Consider the following 22,500-nt stretch of genomic DNA (forward strand, 5'->3'; position numbering starts at 1 on the left):
GTATGGAGATCAGTTTGAAGGAAAACGTGACAAGGCTAGAGGAAAATATGTAAGTGCCATTTTTTGTGTTTGTGTGCGTGTGTGCGTGTGTGTGTGTGTGTGTGTGTGTGTGTGTGTGTGTGTGTGTGTGTGTGTGTGTGTGTGTGTGTGTGTGTGTGTGTGTGTGTGTGTGTGAGTGTGTGTGTGTGTGTGTGTGTGTGTGTGTGTGTGTGTGTGTGTGTGTGTGTGTGTGTGTGTGTGTGTGTGTGTGTGTGTGTGTGTGTACAAACAGGAGCGTAACAAAACACGCTCCGACAATGATGATGCAGCCCACATTTCTGCAGATGGTGGTCACTGTAAAAACCACAAGACTCGAGGTCGTCTCCACTCGTTAAAACTATCCCCCTCTCTCTCTCTCTCTCTCTCTCTCTCTCTCTCTCTCTCTCTCTCTCTCTCTCTCTCTCTCTCTCTCTCTCTCCTCTCTCACTTTCTCTCCCCTCTCTCACTTTCTCTCCCCTCTCTCTCTTTCTCTTTCCTTCTCTCTTCCCTCTCTTTTTCTCTCTCCTTCTCTCTTCCCTCTCTTCCCTCTCCCCTCTCTCTCTATCTCTCCTTCTCCCCTCTCTCTCTATCTCTCCTTCTCCCCTCTCTCTCTTTCTCTCTCCTTCTCTCTCCTTCTCTCTTCCCTCTTTCTCTTTCTCTCTCCTTCTCCCCTCTCACTTTCTCTCCCCTTCTCCCCTCTATCTCTTCTCTCTCTCCTCTCTCTCTTTCTCTCTCCTTCTCCCCTCGCTCTTCCCACTCCCCTCTCTCTCTCTTTCCTTCACTCTTCCCTTTCCCCTCTCTCTTTCTCTCTCCTTCTCCTTCTTCCCTCTCCCCTCTCTCTTCCCTTACCCTCTCTCTTTCTCTCTCCTTCACCCCTCTCTCTTCTTCCCTCTCTCCCTCTCCATCTCTCTCCTTCCCTCTCTCTCTTCCTTCTTCCCTCTTTCTCTCTCCTTCTTCCCTCTCTCCTCTCCCTCTCACTTCTCTCCCCTTCTCCCCTCTCCTTCTCTCTCTCTCTCTTCTCCCCTCTCCCCTCTCTTCCCACTCCCCTCTCTCTCTCTTTCCTTCACTCTTCCCTTTCCCCTCTCTCTTTCTCTCTCCTTCTCTCTTCCCTCTCCCCTCTCTCTCTTTCTCTCTCCTTCTACCCTCTCTCTCTTCCCTCTCTCTCCATCTCTTTCTCTCTCCTTCTTCCCTCTCTCTCTTTCTCGCTCCTCTCTCTCTTTCTCTCTCCTCTCTCCTTCTCTCTCGTTCTCCCCTCTCTCTATTCCCTCTACCCTCTCTCTCTTTCTCTCTCCTTCTCCCCTCTCTCTCTTTCTCTTTCCTTCTCTCTTCCACTCTCTCTTCATCTCTCTCCTTCTCTCTTCCCTCTCTCTTTCTCTCTCCTCCCCTCTCTCTCTTTCTCTCTCCTCTCTCTCTTTCTTTCTCTCTCCTTCTCCCCTCTCTCTCTTTCTCTCTCCTCTCTCTCTTTCTCTCTCCCCTCTCTCTTTCTCTCTCCTCCCCTCTCTCTCTTTCTCTCCCCCGTCTCTCCTATCTTCCCTCTCTCTCTTTCTCTCTCCTCTCTTCCCTCTCTCTCTATTCCCTCTCCCCTGTTTCCCCTTTCTCTCCCCTCTCCCCTTTTCTCTCCAACCTGTCTCTCCTTTCTCCCTCTCCTCATCCATTCTTTCTTCTCTTTATCCAATGATTTAAACACACAGAGACAGGAGGGTTACAACTGGAACATGGAAACCATTTTCCAATCTGCTTAATCCCTCCCAAATCTCTTATTTTATTCTCCAAAATCTCTCCTTTTCTTTCCTCTTCTGACATTCCCTATATTGTTTGTATTTTAGTTGGTCGTCACGCTGGGGAATTGGTGATATCTCTGGTGGTTACCCTCTGTTCTGACTTTCCATCCAATGAGCTGGTCGCTTTTCAGAGAACAAGACTCCATGTTCACTTCCAGGCCTGCCAAACTCAGTTTCTTGCCACTAGAGTACCCCAGCTGTCTGGCCACTAAGTCAAGGGTGAAATACCAGAGTGAGGTCTATCTACCAGAGGGTCTATATACCAGAGGGTCTATCTACCAGAGGGTCTATATACCAGAGGAGGGTCTATCTACCAGAGGAGGGTCTATATACCAGAGGGTCTATCTACCAGAGGGTATATCTACCAGAGGAGGGTCTATCTAAGAGAGGAGGGTCTATCTACCAGAGGGTCTATCTACCAGAGGAGGGTCTATCTACCAGAGGAGGGTCTATCTACCAGAGGGTCTATCTACCAGAGGAGGGTCTATCTACCAGAGGAGGGTCCATATACCAGAGGAGGGTCTATCTACCAGAGGAGGGTCTATCTAAGAGAGGAGGGTCTATCTACCAGAGGGTCTATATACCAGTGGAGGGTCTATATACCAGAGGGTCTATCTACCAGAGGGTCTATCTACCAGAGGAGGGTCTATCTACCAGAGGAGGGTCTATATACCAGAGGGTCTATCTACCAGAGGGTCTATATACCAGAGGGTCTATATACCAGAGGATGGTCTATCTACCAGAGGAGGGTCTATATACCAGAGGGTCTATCTACCAGAGGGTCTATCTACCAGAGGAGGGTCTATCTACCAGAGGAGGGTCTATATACCAGAGGGTCTATCTACCAGAGGGTCTATATACCAGAGGGTCTATATACCAGAGGATGGTCTATCTACCAGAGGAGGGTCTATATACCAGAGGGTCTATATACCAGAGGGTCTATCTACCAGAGGGTCTATCTACCAGAGGAGGGTCTATCTACCAGAGGGTCTATCTACCAGAGGGTATATCTACCAGAGGAGGGTCTATATACCAGAGGAGGGTCTATATACCAGAGGGTCTATCTACCAGAGGAGGGTCTATCTACCAGAGGAGGGTCTATATACCAGAGGAGGGTCTATCTACCAGAGGAGGGTCTATATACCAGAGGGTCGATCTACCAGAGGAGGGTCTATCTACCAGAGGAGGGTCTATCTACCAGAGGGTCTATCTACCAGAGGGTCTATCTACCAGAGGAGGGTCTATATACCAGAGGGTCTATCTACCAGAGGGTCCATCTACCAGAGGAGGGTCTATCTACCAGAGGAGGGTCTATATACCAGAGGGTCTATCTACCAGAGGGTCTATCTACCAGAGGAGGGTCTATCTACCAGAGGGTCTATCTACCAGAGGAGGGTCTATCTACCAGAGTAGTGTCTATATACCAGAGGGTCTATATACCGGAGGAGGGTCTATCTACCAGAGGAGGGTCTATCTACCAGAGGGTCTATCTACCAGAGGAGGGTCTATCTACCAGAGGGTCTATATACCAGAGGGTCTATCTACCAGAGCGTCTATCTACCAGAGGGGGGTCTATATACCAGAGGGTCTATATACCAGCGGGTCTATCTACCAGAGGGTCTATCTACCAGAGGAGGGTCTATCTACCAGAGGAGGGTCTATCTACCAGAGGAGGGTCTATATACCAGAGGAGGGTCTATATACCAGAGGGTCTATCTACCAGAGGGTCTATCTACCAGAGGAAGGTCTATCTACCAGAGGAGAGTCTATCTACCAGAGGAGGGTCTATCTACCAGAGGAGGGTCTATCTACCAGAGGAGAGTCTATCTACCAGAGGAGGGTCCATATACCAGAGGAGGGTCTATATACCAGAGGAGGGTCTATCTACCAGAGGATCTATATACCAGAGGAGGGTCTATCTACCAGAGGGTCTATCTACCAGAGGGTCTATATACCAGAGGGTCTATCTACCAGAGGAGGGTCTATCTACCAGAGATTATATCTACCAGAGGAGGGTGTATCTACCAGAGGGTCTATATACCAGAGGGTCTATCTACCAGAGGAAGGTCTATCTACCAGAGGGAGGTCTATCTACCAGAGGAGGGTCTATCTACCAGAGGGTCTATTTACCAGAGGAGGGTCTATCTACCAGAGGAGGGTCTATATACCAGAGGAGGGTCTATATACCAGAGGGTCTATCTACCAGAGGAGGGTCTATCTACCAGAGGAGGGTCTATATACCAGAGGAGGGTCTATCTACCAGAGGAGGGTCTATATACCAGAGGGTCTATCTACCAGAGGAGGGTCTATCTACCAGAGGAGGGTCTATCTACCAGAGGGTCTATCTACCAGAGGGTCTATCTACCAGAGGAGGGTCTATATACCAGAGGGTCTATCTACCAGAGGGTCCATCTACCAGAGGAGGGTCTATCTACCAGAGGAGGGTCTATATACCAGAGGGTCTATCTACCAGAGGGTCTATCTACCAGAGGAGGGTCTATCTACCAGAGGGTCTATCTACCAGAGGAGGGTCTATCTACCAGAGTAGTGTCTATATACCAGAGGGTCTATATACCGGAGGAGGGTCTATCTACCAGAGGAGGGTCTATCTACCAGAGGGTCTATCTACCAGAGGAGGGTCTATCTACCAGAGGGTCTATATACCAGAGGGTCTATCTACCAGAGCGTCTATCTACCAGAGGGGGGTCTATATACCAGAGGGTCTATATACCAGCGGGTCTATCTACCAGAGGGTCTATCTACCAGAGGAGGGTCTATCTACCAGAGGAGGGTCTATCTACCAGAGGAGGGTCTATATACCAGAGGAGGGTCTATATACCAGAGGGTCTATCTACCAGAGGGTCTATCTACCAGAGGAAGGTCTATCTACCAGAGGAGAGTCTATCTACCAGAGGAGGGTCTATCTACCAGAGGAGGGTCTATCTACCAGAGGAGAGTCTATCTACCAGAGGAGGGTCCATATACCAGAGGAGGGTCTATATACCAGAGGAGGGTCTATCTACCAGAGGATCTATATACCAGAGGAGGGTCTATCTACCAGAGGGTCTATCTACCAGAGGGTCTATATACCAGAGGGTCTATCTACCAGAGGAGGGTCTATCTACCAGAGATTATATCTACCAGAGGAGGGTGTATCTACCAGAGGGTCTATATACCAGAGGGTCTATCTACCAGAGGAGGGTCTATCTACCAGAGGGTCTATCTACCAGAGGAGGGTCTATCTACCAGAGGAGGGTCTATCTACCAGAGGAGGGTCCATATACCAGAGGAGGGTCTATATACCAGAGGAGGGTCTATCTAACAGAGGAGTGTCTATCTACCAGAGGAGGGTCTATCTACCAGAGGGTCTATCTACCAGAGGAGGGTCTATCTACCAGAGGAGGGTCTATCTACCAGAGGAGGGTCTATCTACCAGAGGAGGGTCCATATACCAGAGGAGGGTCTATATACCAGAGGAGGGTCTATCTAACAGAGGAGGGTCTATCTACCAGAGGAGGGTCCATATACCAGAGGAGGGTCTATATACCAGAGGAGGGTCTATCTACCAGAGGATCTATATACCAGAGGAGGGTCTATCTACCAGAGGGTCTATCTACCAGAGGGTCTATATACCAGAGGAGGGTCTATCTAACAGAGGACGGTCTATATACCAGAGGAGGGTCTATCTAACAGAGGAGGGTCTATCTAACAGAGGAGGGTCTATCTACCAGAGGAGGGTCTATCTAACAGAGGAGGGTCTATCTACCAGAGGAGGGTCTATCTACCAGAGGAGGGTCTATATACCAGAGGAGGGTCTATCTACCAGAGGAGGGTCTATCTACCAGAGGAGGGTCTATCTACCAGAGGAGGGTATAGCTACCAGAGGAGGGTCTATCTACCAGAGGGTCTATCTACCAGAGGAGGGTCTATATACCAGAGGAGGGTCTATCTACCAGAGGAGGGTCTATCTACCAGAGGAGGGTCTATATACCAGAGGAGGGTCTATCTACCAGAGGGTCTATCTACCAGATGAGGGTCTATATACCTGAGGAGGGTCTATCTACCAGAGGGTCTATCTACCAGAGGAGGGTCTATCTACCAGAGGAGGGTCTATCTACCAGAGGAGGGTCTATATACCAGAGGAGGGTCTATCTACCAGAGGAGGGTCTATATACCAGAGGAGGGTCTATCTACCAGAGGAGTGTCTATCTACCAGAGGAGGGTCTATATACCAGAGGGTCTATCTACCAGAGGAGGGTCTATATACCAGAGGAGGGTCTATCTACCAGAGGGTCTATATACCAGAGGAGGGTCTATATACCAGAGGAGGGTCTATATACCAGAGGGTATATCTACCAGAGGAGGGTCTATCTACCAGAGGAGGGTCTATATACCAGAGGAGGGTCTATATACCAGAGGAGGGTCTATATACCAGAGGAGGGTCTATCTACCAGAGGAGGGTCTATATACCAGAGGAGGGTCTATCTACCAGAGGAGGGTCTATATACCAGAGGGGCCCTGTACCCAGCCCTGTACCCAGCCCTGTACCCAGCCCTGTAGCCAGCCCTGTACCCAGCCCTGTACCCAGCCCTGTACCCAGCCCTCTATCCAAACCTGTACCCAGCCCTGTACCCAACCCTGTACCCAACCCTGTACCCAGCTCTATAGGGTCATAGAGACATAGGACCAGGGTCATGGAGATATAGGACCAGGGTCATGGAGATATAGGACCAGGGTCATGGAGATATAGGACCAGGGTCATGGAGATATAGGACCAGGGTCATGGAGATATAGGACCAGGGTCATGGAGACATAGGACCAGGGTCATGGAGATATAGGACCAGGGTCATGGAGATATAGGACCAGGGTCATGGAGATATAGGACCAGGGTCATGGAGATATAGGACCAGGGTCATGGAGACATAGGACCAGGGTCATGGAGATATAGGACCAGGGTCATGGAGACATAGGACCAGGGTCATGGAGATATAGGACCAGGGTCATGGAGACATAGGACCAGGGTCATGGAGATATAGGACCAGGGTCATGGAGATATAGGACCAGGGTCATGGAGATATAAGACCAGGGTCATGGAGATATAGGACCAGGGTCATGGAGATGACTGAGCTCAGGGTCAGGCTAGAGGTCAGGGGGTGGGGTTGGGAGTAGGTTCTATATAGCTCACAGTGCAATGTGATTTTTGCCTTGAACTTAAATTAACATTTTCAATTTTCTTTACGTTATTGGAGTATAATGTCCGTCCGTACTCTGTGTTAATTGTCTGATCTTTCTCTACCAATCAACACTCACACAGGTCAAAGGTACATGCTGGGGAAAGATCAATGCCCACCGTCATCTTCTCCTCTTTGTTTTTTGTTTTTTCTTTACCTTGTGTGAAATGCTCATGAAGCTGAATTCATTGATTGATCAATCTGTTGGTTAACGTGTTGTTTGATTGACTGATTGATCAATCGATTGGCTGGTTGATAGGTGACAGAGCCTACCTGTGAGGTGATGAGGGGTTCCTTGTCATCGATGTCGATCAGGACATCGTCACGAGGCGTCTGGACAACCTCCTCTGAATAATACACACAGCAGAGTGTTCGTAACGGTCCACGTGACGTTTCCAGGACATGTTTTATGTTGTGTTTAAGTACCTTCTTTTAATCAACAAAAACCTTTTTCTTTTTTTTTTACAGCCAGTAACTCAACATACTCCCTTTCATCTCTTCTTCCTCCAGCCCCCCTCCCTCCTCTCTCTATCCCTCTCTTACCAAGCTCGTCCTCTTCCTCCAGCCCTCCTCTCTCTATCCCTCTCTAACCAAGCTCGTCCTCTTCCTCCAGCCCCCTCCCTCCTCTCTCTATCCCTCTCTAACCAAGCTCGTCCTCTTCCTCCAGCCCCCTCCCTCCTCTCTCTATCCCTCTCTTACCAAGCTCGTCCTCTTCCTCCAGCCCCCTCCTCTCTCTATCCCTCTCTTACCAAGCTCGTCCTCTTCCTCCAGCCCTCTCCCTCCTCTCTCTATCCCTCTCTAACCAAGCTCGTCCTCTTCCTCCAGCCCCCTCCCTCCTCTCTCTATCCCTCTCTTACCAATCTCGTCCTCTTCCTCCAGCCCCCTCCTCTCTCTATCCCTCTCTTACCAAGCTCATCCTCCTCCTCCAGCCCTCTCCCTCCTCTCTCTATCCCTCTCTAACCAAGCTCGTCCTCTTCCTCCAGCCCCCTCCCTCCTCTCTCTATCCCTCTCTTACCAAGCTCGTCCTCTTCCTCCAGCCCCCTCCCTCCTCTCTCTATCCCTCTCTTACCAAGCTCGTCCTCTTCCTCCAGCCCCCTCCCTCCTCTCTCTATCCCTCTCTTACCAAGCTCGTCCTCTTCCTCCAGCCCCCTCCCTCCTCTCTCTATCCCTCTCTTACCAAGCTCGTCCTATTCCTCCAGCCCCCTCCCTCCTCTCTCTATCCCTCTCTTACCAAGCTCGTCCTCTTCCTCCAGCCCCCTCCCTCCTCTCTCTATCCCTCTCTTACCAAGCTCATCCTCTTCCTCCAGCCCCCTCCCTCCTCTCTCTATCCCTCTCTTACCAAGCTCATCCTCTTCCTCCAGCCCCCTGCCTCCTCTCTCTATCCCTCTCTTACCAAGCTCGTCCTCTTCCTCCAGCCCCCTCCCTCCTCTCTCTATCCCTCTCTTACCAAGCTCGTCCTCTTCCTCCAGCCCCCTCCCTCCTCTCTCTATCCCTCTCTTACCAAGCTCATCCTCTTCCTCCAGCCCCCTCCCTCCTCTCTCTATCCCTCTCTTACCAAGCTCATCCTCTTCCTCCAGCCCCCTCCCTCCTCTCTCTATCCCTCTCTTACCAAGCTCGTCCTCTTCCTCCAGCCCCCTCCCTCCTCTCTCTATCCCTCTCTTACCAAGCTCGTCCTCTTCCTCCAGCCCTCTCCCTCCTCTCTCTATCCCTCTCTTACCAAGCTCATCCTCTTCCTCCAGCCCTCCTCTCTCTATCCCTCTCTTACCAAGCTCGTCCTCTTCCTCCAGCCCTCTCCCTCCTCTCTCTATCCCTCTCTTACCAAGCTCATCCTCTTCCTCCAGCCCCCTCCCTCCTCTCTCTATCCCTCTCTTACCAAGCTCATCCTCTTCCTCCAGCCCCCTCCCTCCTCTCTCTATCCCTCTCTTACCAAGCTCATCCTCTTCCTCCAGCCCCCTCCCTCCTCTCTCTATCCCTCTCTTACCAAGCTCGTCCTCTTCCTCCAGCCCCCTGCCTCCTCTCTCTATCCCTCTCTTACCAAGCTCGTCCTCTTCCTCCAGCCCCCTCCCTCCTCTCTCTATCCCTCTCTTACCAAGCTCATCCTCTTCCTCCAGCCCTCCTCTCTCTATCCCTCTCTTACCAAGCTCGTCCTCTTCCTCCAGCCCCCTGCCTCCTCTCTCTATCCCTCTCTTACCAAGCTCATCCTCTTCCTCCAGCCCCCTCCCTCCTCTCTCTATCCCTCTCTTACCAAACTCATCCTCTTCCTCCAGCCCCCTGCCTCCTCTCTCTATCCCTCTCTTACCAAGCTCGTCCTCTTCCTCCTCCCCCTCTTCCTCAGGGGTGCAGCGATAGTCCTCCAGGTTCCTGATTGTACACTGTCCCACCACCGGTTTCCTCCCAAACTGTCTGTTGTCGATGATCTTCAGAATGATAGGTGGCATATAAAGCTCCTCACAGGGCAGTCTCTGGAGAGAAGAGGAGAGAGGAGGGGAGAGGAGGATGAGAGAGGAGGAGAGGGGAGGAGGGGAGAGCAGGGAGGAGGAGAGAAGAGGAGAGAGGAGGGGAGAGGAGGATGAGAGAGGAGGAGAGAGTAGGGGAGAGGAGGAGGGAGGAGGAGGGAGGAGGGAGGAGGAGAGGGGAGGAGGGGGTAGGAGGGAGGAAGAGGGAGGAAGAGGGAGGAGGAGATAGTAGGGGAGAGGAAGAGGGAGGAGGAGAGGGGAGGGAGGGAGGAGGAAAGGGAAGACAGGGATTGAGAGTGAGATAGGAGACAGGGATTGAGAGGGGAGATAGGGATTGAGAGGGGAGACAGGGATTGAGAGGGGAGACAGGGATTGAGAGGGGAGACAGGGATTGAGAGGGGAGACAGGGATTGAGAGGGGAGACAGGGATTGAGAGGGGAGACAGGGATTGAGAGGGGAGACAGGGATTGAGAGGCGAGACAGCGATTGAGAGGGGAGACAGGGATTGAGAGTGAGAAGGGAGACAGGGATTGAGAATGAGAGGGGAAAGAACAGATGATGAAATGAAGATAGATAATAGAGAGGGATGAAGATGTGATCCTGTCAGACATGCCACTGGGAGAGCATTACCTTTCGCTGTTCTCTCATTCGATTGGATGTTTATTTTTCCCTCCTCAGATTTGATTGGATATGCTGTGTAACTGTCTAAACAGAACATCAGTACGCTCAGCCAGCCCAGGAACACGTGAACACGTGAACACATGAACACATGAACACATGAACACATGAACACATGAACACGTGAACACATGAACACGTGAACACATGAACACAGGAACACGTGAACACGTGAACACGTGAACACATGAACACGTGAACACATGAACACGTGAACACGTGAACACATGAACACGTGAACACATGAACACAGGAACACGTGAACACGTGAACACATGAACACATGAACACATGAACACGTGAACACGTGAACACGTGAACACGTGAACACGTGAACACGTGAACACATGAACACGTGAACACATGAACACGTGAACACATGAACACGTGAACACATGAACACGTGAACACATGAACACGTGAACACGTGAACACGTGAACACGTGAACACATGAACACGTGAACACATGAACACGTGAACACGTGAACACGTGAACACATGAACACGTGAACACATGAACACGTGAACACGTGAACACGTGAACACGTGAACACGTGAACACGTGAACACGTGAACACATGAACACATGAACACATGAACACATGAACACAGGAACACATGAACACAGGAACACGTGAACACATGAACACGTGAACACGTGAACACATGAACACAGGAACACATGAACACGTGAACACATGAACACATGAACACGTGAACACGTGAACACATGAACACAGGAACACGTGAACACGTGAACACATGAACACAGGAACACGTGAACACGTGAACACATGAACACATGAACACAGGAACACGTGAACACATGAACACATGAACACGTGAACACATGAACACAGGAACACGTGAACACATGTCTAAGACTGGACATGTTATTAAACAATTTTGTTTACGTTTTCTACAAAGCTCCATGCGGACTCATCCAGGATGAGCATCCTCAGCCCATCCAGGATGAGCATCCTCAGCCCATCCAGGATGAGCATCCTCAGCCCATCCAGGATGAGCATCCTCATCACCACGCCTGACCTTTCAGAGGGAGATGTTTTAGGTAAAATGGAGTCAGAATATGTGCTGCTGGCGAAGAATGAAGTGAGAAGGGCACAGATCAGATTATTTTTTTTTTTTTGAGATGGCCTTTATTAAAATAGGTTGAGCTTGTTTCTACGGTAACTGTACGGCTGTACTCAAGTCCTCAGGATCATTCCTATTGGTCAAACAGATACCTTACACCATTCTCTTTCATTATTTGTTATTCTTATTTATTTAAAAAAAATGTAAACTGCATTGTTGGTTAGGGCTTGTAAGTAAGCATTTCACGGTTGTATTCGGCGCATGTGACAAATAAAATGTGATTTGATAAATTAGAAGTTCTGAGTGAATGAAGTCTGTCTATTGTGGTAAGTTGATTAAGATCAAACTTTGAATGAAACCACATCATAGAGGACCTTGTTAGAGACGGAGCCGGAGGAATGAGGACCGTTACGGAGGGTCTCTCTCTGCCTGATGAGGACCGTTATGGAGGGCCTCTCTCTGCCTGATGAGGACCGGTACGGAGGGCCTCTCTCTGCCTGATGAGGACCGGTACGGAGGGCCTCTCTATGCCTGATGAGGACCGTTAAGGAGGGCCTCTCTCTGCCTGATGAGGACCGTTACGGAGGGCCTCTCTCTGCCTGATGAGGACCGTTACGGAGGGCCTCTCTCTGCCTGATGAGGACCGTTATGGAGGGCCTCTCTCTGCCTGATGAGGACCGTTATGGAGGGCCTCTCTCTGCCTGATGAGGACCGTTATGGAGGGCCTCTCTCTGCCTGATGAGGACCGTTACGGAGGGCCTCTCTCTGCCTGATGAGGACCGTTATGGAGGGCCTCTCTCTGCCTGATGAGGACCGTTATGGAGGGCCTCTCTCTGCCTGATGAGGACCGTTACGGAGGGCCTCTCTCTGCCTGATGAGGACCGTTATGGAGGGCCTCTCTCTGCCTGATGAGGACTGTTATGGAGGGCCTCTCTCTGTCTGATGAGGACTGTTAAGGAGGGTCTCTCTGCCTGATGAGGACTGTTACGGAGGGTCTCTCTCTGCCTGATGAGGACCGTTATGGAGGGTGTCTCTCTGCCTGATGAGGACTGTTACGGAGGGTCTCTCTCTGCCTGGTGAGGACTGTTACGGAGGGTCTCTCTCTGCCTGGTGAGGACTGTTACGGAGGGCCTCTCTCTGCCTGATGAAGACCGTTATGGAGGGTCTCTCTGCCTGGTGAGGACTGTTACGGAGGGCCTCTCTCTGCCTGGTGAGGACTGTTACGGAGGGCCTCTCTCTGCCTGATGAAGACCGTTATGGAGGGTCTCTCTCTGTCTGATGAGGACTGTTATGGAGGGCCTCTCTGTCTGATGAGGACTGTTATGGAGGGTCTCTCTCTGCCTGATGAGGACTGTTATGGAGGGTCTCTCTCTGTCTGATGAGGACTGTTATGGAGGGTCTCTCTGTCTGATGAGGACTGTTATGGAGGGTCTCTCTGCCTGATGAGGACTGTTATGGAGGGTCTCTCTGTCTGATGAGGACTGTTATGGAGGGTCTCTCTCTGCCTGATGAGGACTGTTATGGAGGGTCTCTCTCTGTCTGATGAGGACTGTTATGGAGGGTCTCTCTGTCTGATGAGGACTGTTACGGAGGGCCTCTCTCTGCCTGATGAGGACTGTTATGGAGGGCCTCTCTCTGTCTGATGAGGACTGTTATGGAGGGTCTCTCTCTGCCTGATGAGGACTGTTATGGAGGGTCTCTCTCTGCCTGATGAGGACTGTTATGGAGGGTCTCTCTCTGTCTGATGAGGACTGTTATGGAGGGTCTCTCTCTGTCTGATGAGGACTGTTATGGAGGGCCTCTCTGTCTGATGAGGACTGTTATGGAGGGTCTCTGTCTGATGAGGACTGTTAAGGAGGGCCTCTCTGTCTGATGAGGACTGTTAAGGAGGGTCTCTCTCTGTCTGATGAGGACTGTTATGGAGGGCCTCTCTCTGTCTGATGAGGACTGTTACGGAGGGCCTCTCTCTGCCTGATGAGGACCGTTTTGGAGGTTCTCTCCCTGTCTGATGAGGACTGTTATGGAGGGCCTCTCTCTGTCTGATGAGGACTGTTATGGAGGGCCTCTGCCTGATGAGGACTGTTATGCAGGGCCTCTCTCTGTCTGATGAGGACTGTTATGGAGGGTCTCTCTCTGTCTGATGAGGACTGTTATGGAGGGTCTCTCTGCCTGATGAGGACTGTTATGGAGGGCCTCTCTCTGTCTGATGAGGACTGTTACGGAGGGTCTCTCTGCCTGATGAGGACTGTTATGGAGGGCCTCTCTCTGCCTGATGAGGACTGTTATGGAGGGTCTCTCTCTGCCTGATGAGGACTGTTATGGAGGGTCTCTCTGCCTGATGAGGACTGTTATGGAGGGCCTCTCTCTGCCTGATGAGGACTGTTACGGAGGGTCTCTCTCTGCCTGGTGAGGACTGTTACGGAGGGTCTCTCTCTGCCTGGTGAGGACTGTTACGGAGGGCCTCTCTCTGCCTGATGAAGACCGTTATGGAGGGTCTCTCTCTGCCTGGTGAGGACTGTTACGGAGGGCCTCTCTCTGCCTGGTGAGGACTGTTACGGAGGGCCTCTCTCTGCCTGATGAAGACCGTTATGGAGGGTCTCTCTCTGTCTGATGAGGACTGTTATGGAGGGTCTCTGTCTGATGAGGACTGTTATGGAGGGTCTCTCTCTGCCTGATGAGGACTGTTATGGAGGGTCTCTCTCTGCCTGATGAGGACTGTTATGGAGGGTCTCTCTGTCTGATGAGGACTGTTATGGAGGGTCTCTCTGCCTGATGAGGACTGTTATGGAGGGTCTCTCTCTGTCTGATGAGGACTGTTATGGAGGGTCTCTCTCTGCCTGATGAGGACTGTTATGGAGGGTCTCTCTCTGTCTGATGAGGACTGTTATGGAGGGTCTCTCTGTCTGATGAGGACTGTTATGGAGGGCCTCTCTCTGCCTGATGAGGACTGTTACGGAGGGCCTCTCTCTGTCTGATGAGGACTGTTATGGAGGGTCTCTGCCTGATGAGGACTGTTATGCAGGGCCTCTCTCTGTCTGATGAGGACCGTTATGGAGGGTCTCTCCCTGTCTGATGAGGACTGTTATGGAGGGTCTCTCTCTGTCTGATGAGGACTGTTATGGAGGGTCTCTGTCTGATGAGGACTGTTATGGAGGGTCTCTGTCTGATGAGGACTGTTATGGAGGGTCTGTCTGTCTGATGAGGACTGTTATGGAGGGTCTCTCTCTGTCTGATGAGGACTGTTATGGAGGGTCTCTCTCTGTCTGATGAGGACTGTTACGGAGGGCCTCTCTCTGCCTGATGAGGACCGTTTTGGAGGTTCTCTCCCTGTCTGATGAGGACTGTTATGGAGGGTGTCTCTCTGTCTGATGAGGACTGTTATGGAGGGTCTCTCCCTGTCTGATGAGGACTGTTATGGAGGGTCTCTCTCTGTCTGATGAGGACTGTTATGGAGGGTCTCTCTCTGTCTGATGAGGACTGTTATGGAGGGTCTCTCTGCCTGATGAGGACTGTTATGGAGGGTCTCTCTGTCTGATGAGGACTGTTATGGAGGGTCTCTCTGCCTGATGAGGACTGTTATGGAGGGTCTCTCTATGCCTGATGAGGACTGTTATGGAGGGTCTCTCTCTGCCTGATGAGGACTGTTATGGAGGGTCTCTCTCTGCCTGATGAGGACCGTTATGGAGGGCCTCTCTCTGCCTGATGAGGACTGTTATGGAGGGCCTCTCTCTGTCTGATGAGGACTGTTAAGGAGGGTCTCTCTGCCTGATGAGGACTGTTACGGAGGGTCTCTCTCTGCCTGATGAGGACCGTTATGGAGGGTCTATCTGCCTGATGAGGACTGTTATGGAGGGTCTCTCTGTCTGATGAGGACTGTTACGGAGGGCCTCTCTCTGCCTGATGAGGACTGTTATGGAGGGTCTCTCTCTGTCTGATGAGGACTGTTATGGAGGGTCTCTCTCTGTCTGATGAGGACTGTTATGGAGGGTCTCTCCTGTCTGATGAGGACTGTTATGGAGGGTCTCTCTCTGTCTGATGAGGACTGTTATGGAGGGTCTCTCTGTCTGATGAGGACTGTTATGGAGGGTCTCTCTGCCTGATGAGGACTGTTATGGAGGGCCTCTCTCTGTCTGATGAGGACTGTTATGGAGGGTCTCTCTGCCTGATGAGGACTGTTATGGAGGGTATCTCTGTCTGATGAGGACTGTTATGGAGGGTCTCTCTCTGCCTGATGAGGACTTTTACGGAGGGCCTCTCTGCCTGATGAGGACCGTTATGGAGGGTCTCTCTCTGCCTGATGAGAACTGTTATGGAGGGTCTCTCTCTGTCTGATGAGGACTGTTATGGAGGGTCTCTCTGTCTGATGAGGACTGTTATGGAGGGTCTCTCTGCCTGATGAGGACTGTTATGGAGGGTCTCTCTGTCTGATGAGGACTGTTATGGAGGGTCTCTCTGTCTGATGAGGACTGTTATGGAGGGTCTCTCTCTGCCTGATGAGGACTGTTATGGAGGGTCTCTCTGTCTGATGAGGACTGTTATGGAGGGTCTCTCTGCCTGATGAGGACTGTTATGGAGGGTCTCTCTCTGCCTGATGAGGACTGTTATGGAGGGTCTCTCTCTGCCTGATGAGGACTGTTATGGAGGGTCTCTCTCTGTCTGATGAGGACTGTTATGGAGGGTCTCTCTGCCTGATGAGGACTGTTATGGAGGGTCTCTCTGTCTGATGAGGACTGTTATGGAGGGTCTCTCTCTGTCTGATGAGGACTGTTATGGAGGGCCTCTCTCTGCCTGATGAGGACTGTTATGGAGGGTCTCTCTGTCTGATGAGGACTGTTACGGAGGGTCTCTCTGCCTGATGAGGACTGTTATGGAGGGTCTCTCTGCCTGATGAGGACTGTTATGGAGGGTCTCTCTCTGCCTGATGAGGACTGTTATGGAGGGTCTCTCTGTCTGATGAGGACTGTTACGGAGGGTCTCTCTGCCTGATGAGGACTGTTACGGAGGGCCTCTCTCTGCCTGATGAGGACTGTTATGGAGGGTCTCTCTCTGTCTGATGAGGACTGTTATGGAGGGTCTCTCTCTGTCTGATGAGGACTGTTATGGAGGGTCTCTCTCTGTCTGATGAGGACTGTTATGGAGGGTCTCTCTGTCTGATGAGGACTGTTATGGAGGGTCTCTCTGTCTGATGAGGACTGTTATGGAGGGTCTCTCTCTGTCTGATGAGGACTGTTATGGAGGGTCTCTCTGCCTGATGAGGACTGTTATGGAGGGTCTCTCTCTGCCTGATGAGGACTGTTATGGAGGGTCTCTCTCTGCCTGATGAGGACTGTTATGGAGGGTCTCTCTCTGTCTGATGAGGACTGTTATGGAGGGTCTCTCTGTCTGATGAGGACTGTTATGGAGGGTCTCTCTGTCTGATGAGGACTGTTATGGAGGGTCTCTCTCTGTCTGATGAGGACTGTTATGGAGGGTCTCTCTGTCTGATGAGGACTGTTATGGAGGGTCTCTCTCTGTCTGATGAGGACTGTTATGGAGGGTCTCTCTGTCTGATGAGGACTGTTATGGAGGGTCTCTCTGTCTGATGAGGACTGTTATGGAGGGTCTCTCTGTCTGATGAGGACTGTTATGGAGGGTCTCTCTCTGCCTGATGAGGACTGTTACGGAGGGTCTCTCTCTGCCTGATGAGGACTGTTATGGAGGGTCTCTCTCTGTCTGATGAGGACTGTTATGGAGGGTCTCTCTGTCTGATGAGGACTGTTATGGAGGGTCTCTCTCTGCCTGATGAGGACTGTTATGGAGGGTCTCTCTGCCTGATGAGGACTGTCACGGAGGGTCTTTCTGCCTGATGAGGACTGTCACAGAGGGCCTCTCTCTCTGATGAGGACTGTGTCCCAAATGACAACTTATTCTCTATACAGGGCTCTGGTCAAAGCCTTATCACTGTGTTGACATTAGACATTCAGTCTCTCTGTTCTGGTGAATGATGACATCTATTGTCACAAAAAAACATTCTGTGGCGGACTGCACTAGAATCGAATAGTCCCAGCGATATGCAACTTTTCAGGGAAGTCACGATTTTCACGCAGTCAGTTGGGAAAGCAAAGGCTAGCTTTTTCAAACAGAAATGTGCATCCTGCAGCTCTAATTCCAAAAAGTATTGGGACACTGTAAAGTCCATGGAGAACACGAGCACCTCCTCCCAGCCGCCCACTGCTCTGAGACTAGGAAACACTGTCACCACCGATAAATCCACAATAATCGAGAATTTCAATAAGCATTTCTCGACGGTTTGCAAATGCTTTCCTCCTGGCTACCCCAACCCTGGCCAACAGCTCCGCACTCCCCATAGCTACTTGCCCAAACCTCCCCAGCTTCTCCTTCACCCAAATCCAGATAGCAGATGTTCTTGAAAGAGCTGCAAAGCCTGGACCCGTATAAATCAGCCGGGCTAGACAATCTGGACCCTCTCTTTCTAAAATTATCCACCGCCATTGTTGCAACCCCTATTACCAGTCTGTTCAACCTCTCTTTCATATCGTCCCAGATGCCAAAAGTCTGGAAAGCTACCGTGGTCTTCCCCTCTTCAAAGGGCGTGACACTCTAGACACAAACTGTTGCACAGTCGAAGTCGGAAGTTTACAAACAACTTAGCCAAATACATTTAAACTCAGTTTTTCACAGTTCCTGAAATTTAATCCTAGTAAAAATTCTCTGTCTTAGGTCAGTTAAGACCACCACTTTTTTTAAAGAATGTGAAATGTCAGAATAATAGTAGCGAACTAATTATTTCAGCTTTTATTTCTTTCATCACATTCCCAGTGGGTCAGAAGTTTACATACACTCACTTAGTATTTGGTAGCATTGCCTTTAAATTGTTTAACTTGGGTCAAATGTTTCTGGTATCCTTCCACAAGCTTCCCACAATAAATTATGTGAATTTTGATCCATTCCTCCTGACAGAGCTGGTATAACTGAATCAGGTTTGTAGGCCTCCTTGATCGCACACGCTTTTTCAGTTCTGCCCACAAATTTTCTATGAGATTGAGGTCAGGGCTTTGTGATGACCATTCCAATACCTTGACTTTGTTGTCCTTAAGCCATTTTGCCACAACTTTGGAAGTATGCTTGGGGTCATTGTCCATTTGGAAGACCCATTTGCGACCAAGCTTTAACTTCCTGACTGATATCTTGAGATGTTGCTTCAGTATATCCACATCATTTTCCATCCTCATGAAGCCATCTATTTTGTGAAGTGCACCAGTCTCTCCTGCAGCAAAGCACCCTTACAACATGATGCTGTCAAGCAAAGAGGCACTGAGTTTGATGGTAGGCCTTGAAATACATCCACAGGTACACCTCCAATTGACTCAAATTATGTCAGCTAGCCTATCAGAGGCTTCTAAAGCCATGACGTAATTTTCTGGAATTTTCCAAGCTGTTTAAATGCACAGTCAACTTAGTGTATGTAAACTTCTGACTTCAACTGTATATCCATCCTTACCTGCCTTTCTAAAGTCTTCGGAAGCCAAGTTAACAAACAGACCATTTCGAATCCCACCGTACCTTCTCCGCTGTGCAATCCGGTTTCCGAGCCGGTCACGGGTGAACCTCAGCCACGCTCAAGGTACTAAACGATATCATAACCGCCATCGATAAAAGACAGTACTGTGCAGCCGTCTTCATCGACCAAGGATTTAGACTCTGTCAATCACCGTATTCTTATCGGCAGACTCAACAGCCTTGGTTTCTCAAATGATCATTGACCTTGCCAAGGCTTTCGACTCTTTCAATCACCGTATTCTTATCGGCAGACTCGACAGCCTTGGTTTTTCAAATGATTGCCTCGCCTGGTTCACCAATTACTTTGCAGACAGAGTTCAGTGTGTCAAATCGGAGGGCATGCTGTCCGGTCCTCTGGCAGTCTCTATGGGGGTGCCACAGGGTTCAATCCTCGGGCCGACTCTTTTCTCTGTATATATCAACGATGTCGCTCTTGCTGCGGGTGATTCCCTGATCCACCTCCACGAGGACGACACCATTCTGTATACATCTGGCCCTTCTTTGGACACTGTGTTAACTAACCTCCAAACGAGCTTCAATGCCATACAACTCTCCTTCCGTGGCTTCCAACTGCTCTTAAACGCTAGTAAAACTATTTGCATGCTTTTACAACCGATCGCTGCCCGCAACCGCCCACCCGACTATCATCACTACTCTGGACGATTCTTAGAATATGTGGACAACAACAAATACCTAGGTGTCTGGCCGGACTCTAAACTCTCCTTCCAGACTCATATTAAACATCTCCAATCCAAAATTAAATCTAGAATTGGCTTCCTATTTTGCAACAAAACCTCCTTCACTCATGCTGCCAGACATTCCCTCATGAAACTTACTATCCTACGGATCCTCGATTTCAGCGATGCAATTTACAAAATAGCCCCCAACATTCTACTCAGCAAACTGGATGCAGTCTATCACAGTGCCATCCGTTTTGTCACCAAAGCCACATATACCACCCACAACCGCAACCTGTATGCTCTCGTCGGCTGGCCCTCACAATATATATTCGTTGCTGGACCCACTGGCTCCAGGTCATCTACAAGTCCATGCTAGGTAAAGCTCCGCCTTATCTGAGCTCACAGGTCACTATAACAACACCCACCCGTAGCACGTGCTCCAGCAGGTATATCTCACTGTTCATCCCCAAAGCCAACATCTCCTTTGGCCGCCTTTCCTTCCAGTTCTCTGCTGCCAGTGACTGGAATGAATTGCAAAGATCGCTGAAGTTGGAGACTTATATCTCCCTCACTAACTTGAAGCATCAGCTATCTGAGCAGCTAACCGATCGCTGCAGCTGTACATAGTCCATCTGTAAACAGCCCACCCAATCTACCTACCTCATCACCATACTGTTTTTATTTACTTTGCTGCTCTTTTGCACACCAGTATCTCTGCTCATCTATCACTCCAGTGTTCATTTGCTAAATTGTAACTACTATGTCCTATTTATTGCCTTAGGGGCTTTGGTGAAGGGTAGGAGTGTAGAGGCTCGTGATGAAGGCAGGAGGTAAGGGGCTAGGGTGAAGGGTAGGAGTGTAGGGGCTAGTGATGAAGGCAGGAGGTAAGGGGCTAGGGTGAAGTGTAGAAGTGTAGAGGCTCGTGATGAAGGCAGGAGGTAAGGGGCTAGGGTGAAGGGTAGGAGTGTAGAGACTAGTGAGGAAGGTAGTAGGTAAGGGGCTAGGGTGAAGGGTAGGAGTGTAGAGACTAGTGAGGAAGGTAGTAGGTAAGGGGCTATGGTGAAGGGTAGGGGTGTAGAGGCTAGTGAGGAAGGTAGTGGGTAAGGGGCTATGGTGAAGTGTAGGAGTGTAGAGGCTCGTGATGAAGGCAGGAGGTAAGGGGCTAGGGTGAAGGGTAGGAGTGTAGAGACTAGTGAGGAAGGTAGTAGGTAAGGGGCTAGGGTGAAGGGTAGGAGTGTAGAGACTAGTGAGGAAGGTAGTAGGTAAGGGGCTAGGGTGAAGGGTAGGAGTGTAGAGACTAGTGAGGAAGGTAGTAGGTAAGGGGCTATGGTGAAGGGTAGGGGTGTAGAGGCTAGTGAGGAAGGTAGTGGGTAAGGGGCTAGGGTGAAGGGTAGGAGTGTAGAGACTAGTGAGGCAGGTAGTGGGTAAGGTTTAAAGCCTCGTGGAGGGTTTGGAACCAGGTCTTACCACGTCTATGAAGAGTGTGTTGATGTCGAAGTTGGGTTTCTTCTTTGTAGATCGTATGACGCAGGACTGAACCATGATGCCTCCACACTCCACCTGCAGGCTGGGAGAGGTAACGCTAGCTAGCTGGAAGCTCTTCAGGTTACGCACTCCCCATGCCAAGATCTGGAGAGGAGAGGAGAAAGAATGGATGGAGAGAGAGAGAGAGAGCGAGAGAGGGAGAGAGAGAGCGAGAGAGAGAGCGAGAGAGAGAGAGAGCGAGAGAGAGAGAGAGAGAGAGCGAAAGAGAGCGAGAGAGAGAGAGAGAGAGAGAGAGAGAGAGAGAGAGAGAGAGAGAGAGAGAGAAAATGGATGGAGAGAGAGAGAGAGAGATAAAGAGAGAGAGCGAGAGAGAGAGAGCGAGAGAGAGAGAGAGAGCGAGAGAGAGAGAGAGAGAGAGAGAGAGAGAGAGAGAGAGAGAGAGAGAGAAAATGGATGGAGAGAGAGAGAGAGAGATTGAAAGAGAGAGAGAGAGAGAGAGAGAGAGAGAGAGAGAGAGAGAGAGAGAGAGAGAGAGAGAGAGAGAGAGAGAGAGAGAGAGAGAGAGAGAGAGAGAGAGAGAGAGAGAGAGAGAATGGATGGAGAGAAAGAGAGAGCGAGAGAGAAAGAGAGAGAGAACAGTATCTAAGTTACCTATATAGAACAGGTTTGATACCGTAAGGAACCATGTAGATGTTGCAGTAGTAGTAGTATAGTAGTAGTAAAGTATTATAGAAGTAGTATTAGTGGTATAGAAGTATAGTGCAGTAGTAGTATAGCGGTGTAGCAAAGCAGTAGTATAGTATCATAAGGTAGTATTATAGTAGTATTTGAGAGCAGTAGTAGTATAGTACAGTAGTAGTATTAGTAGTAGTATACTACAGTAGCAGTACCAGTAAGAGTATAGCAGTATATGACAGCAGTAGTAGTATAGTACAGTAGTAGTTGTATAGTACAATAGTGGTACCAGCAGTATAGTACAGTAGTATAGCACAGTAGTAGTATTAGTGTTAGCATAGTAGTATAGAACAGTAGAAGTATTAGCGGACGTATAGTGCAGTAGTAGTATTAGTGGTAGTATGGTACAGTAGTAGTATGGTACAGTAGTAGTATTAGTGGTAGTATAGTACAGAAGTAGTATGGTACAGTAGTAGTATTAGTGGTAGTATAGTACAGTAGTAGTATGGTACCAGCAGTATAGTATTATTAGCGGTAGTATGGTACAGTAGTAGTATTAGCGGTAGTATGGTACAGTAGTAGTATTAGTGGTAGTATAGTACAGTAGTAGTATGGTACAGTAGTAGTATTAGTGGTAGTATAGTACAGTAGTGGTATGGTACAGTAGTAGTATTAGTGGTAGTATAGTGCAGTAGTAGTATGGTACAGTAGTAGTATTAGTGGTAGTATACTACAGTAGTAGTAGTAGCGGTAGTATGGTACAGTAGTAGTATTAGTGGTAGTATAGTGCAGTAGTAGTATGGTACAGTAGTAGTATTAGTGGTAGTATAGTACAGTCGTAGT

General features: G+C 49.7%; 1 protein-coding gene across 5 annotated transcripts in view; it reads right to left on the reverse strand.

Annotated features, from left to right (window-relative positions):
• Positions 1–22,500, reverse strand: part of dysf (dysferlin, limb girdle muscular dystrophy 2B (autosomal recessive)) — a 352,696-nt gene that overhangs the window by 143,498 nt on the left and 186,698 nt on the right. For all 5 annotated transcript variants that reach the window (XM_052497966.1, XM_052497965.1, XM_052497963.1 and 2 more), the window contains 3 exons: positions 20,965–21,126; positions 9,330–9,492; positions 7,304–7,377 (listed from right to left, as the gene is read on the reverse strand). In XM_052497966.1, coding sequence (XP_052353926.1) covers positions 7,304–7,377; positions 9,330–9,492; positions 20,965–21,126 — 399 coding nt within the window. The remainder of the gene's footprint in view (positions 1–7,303; positions 7,378–9,329; positions 9,493–20,964; positions 21,127–22,500) is intronic.

The sequence above is a fragment of the Oncorhynchus keta genome, chromosome 35, assembly GCF_023373465.1.
Source record: "Oncorhynchus keta strain PuntledgeMale-10-30-2019 chromosome 35, Oket_V2, whole genome shotgun sequence".
In the NCBI taxonomy this organism is placed as follows: Eukaryota; Metazoa; Chordata; class Actinopteri; order Salmoniformes; family Salmonidae; genus Oncorhynchus; species Oncorhynchus keta.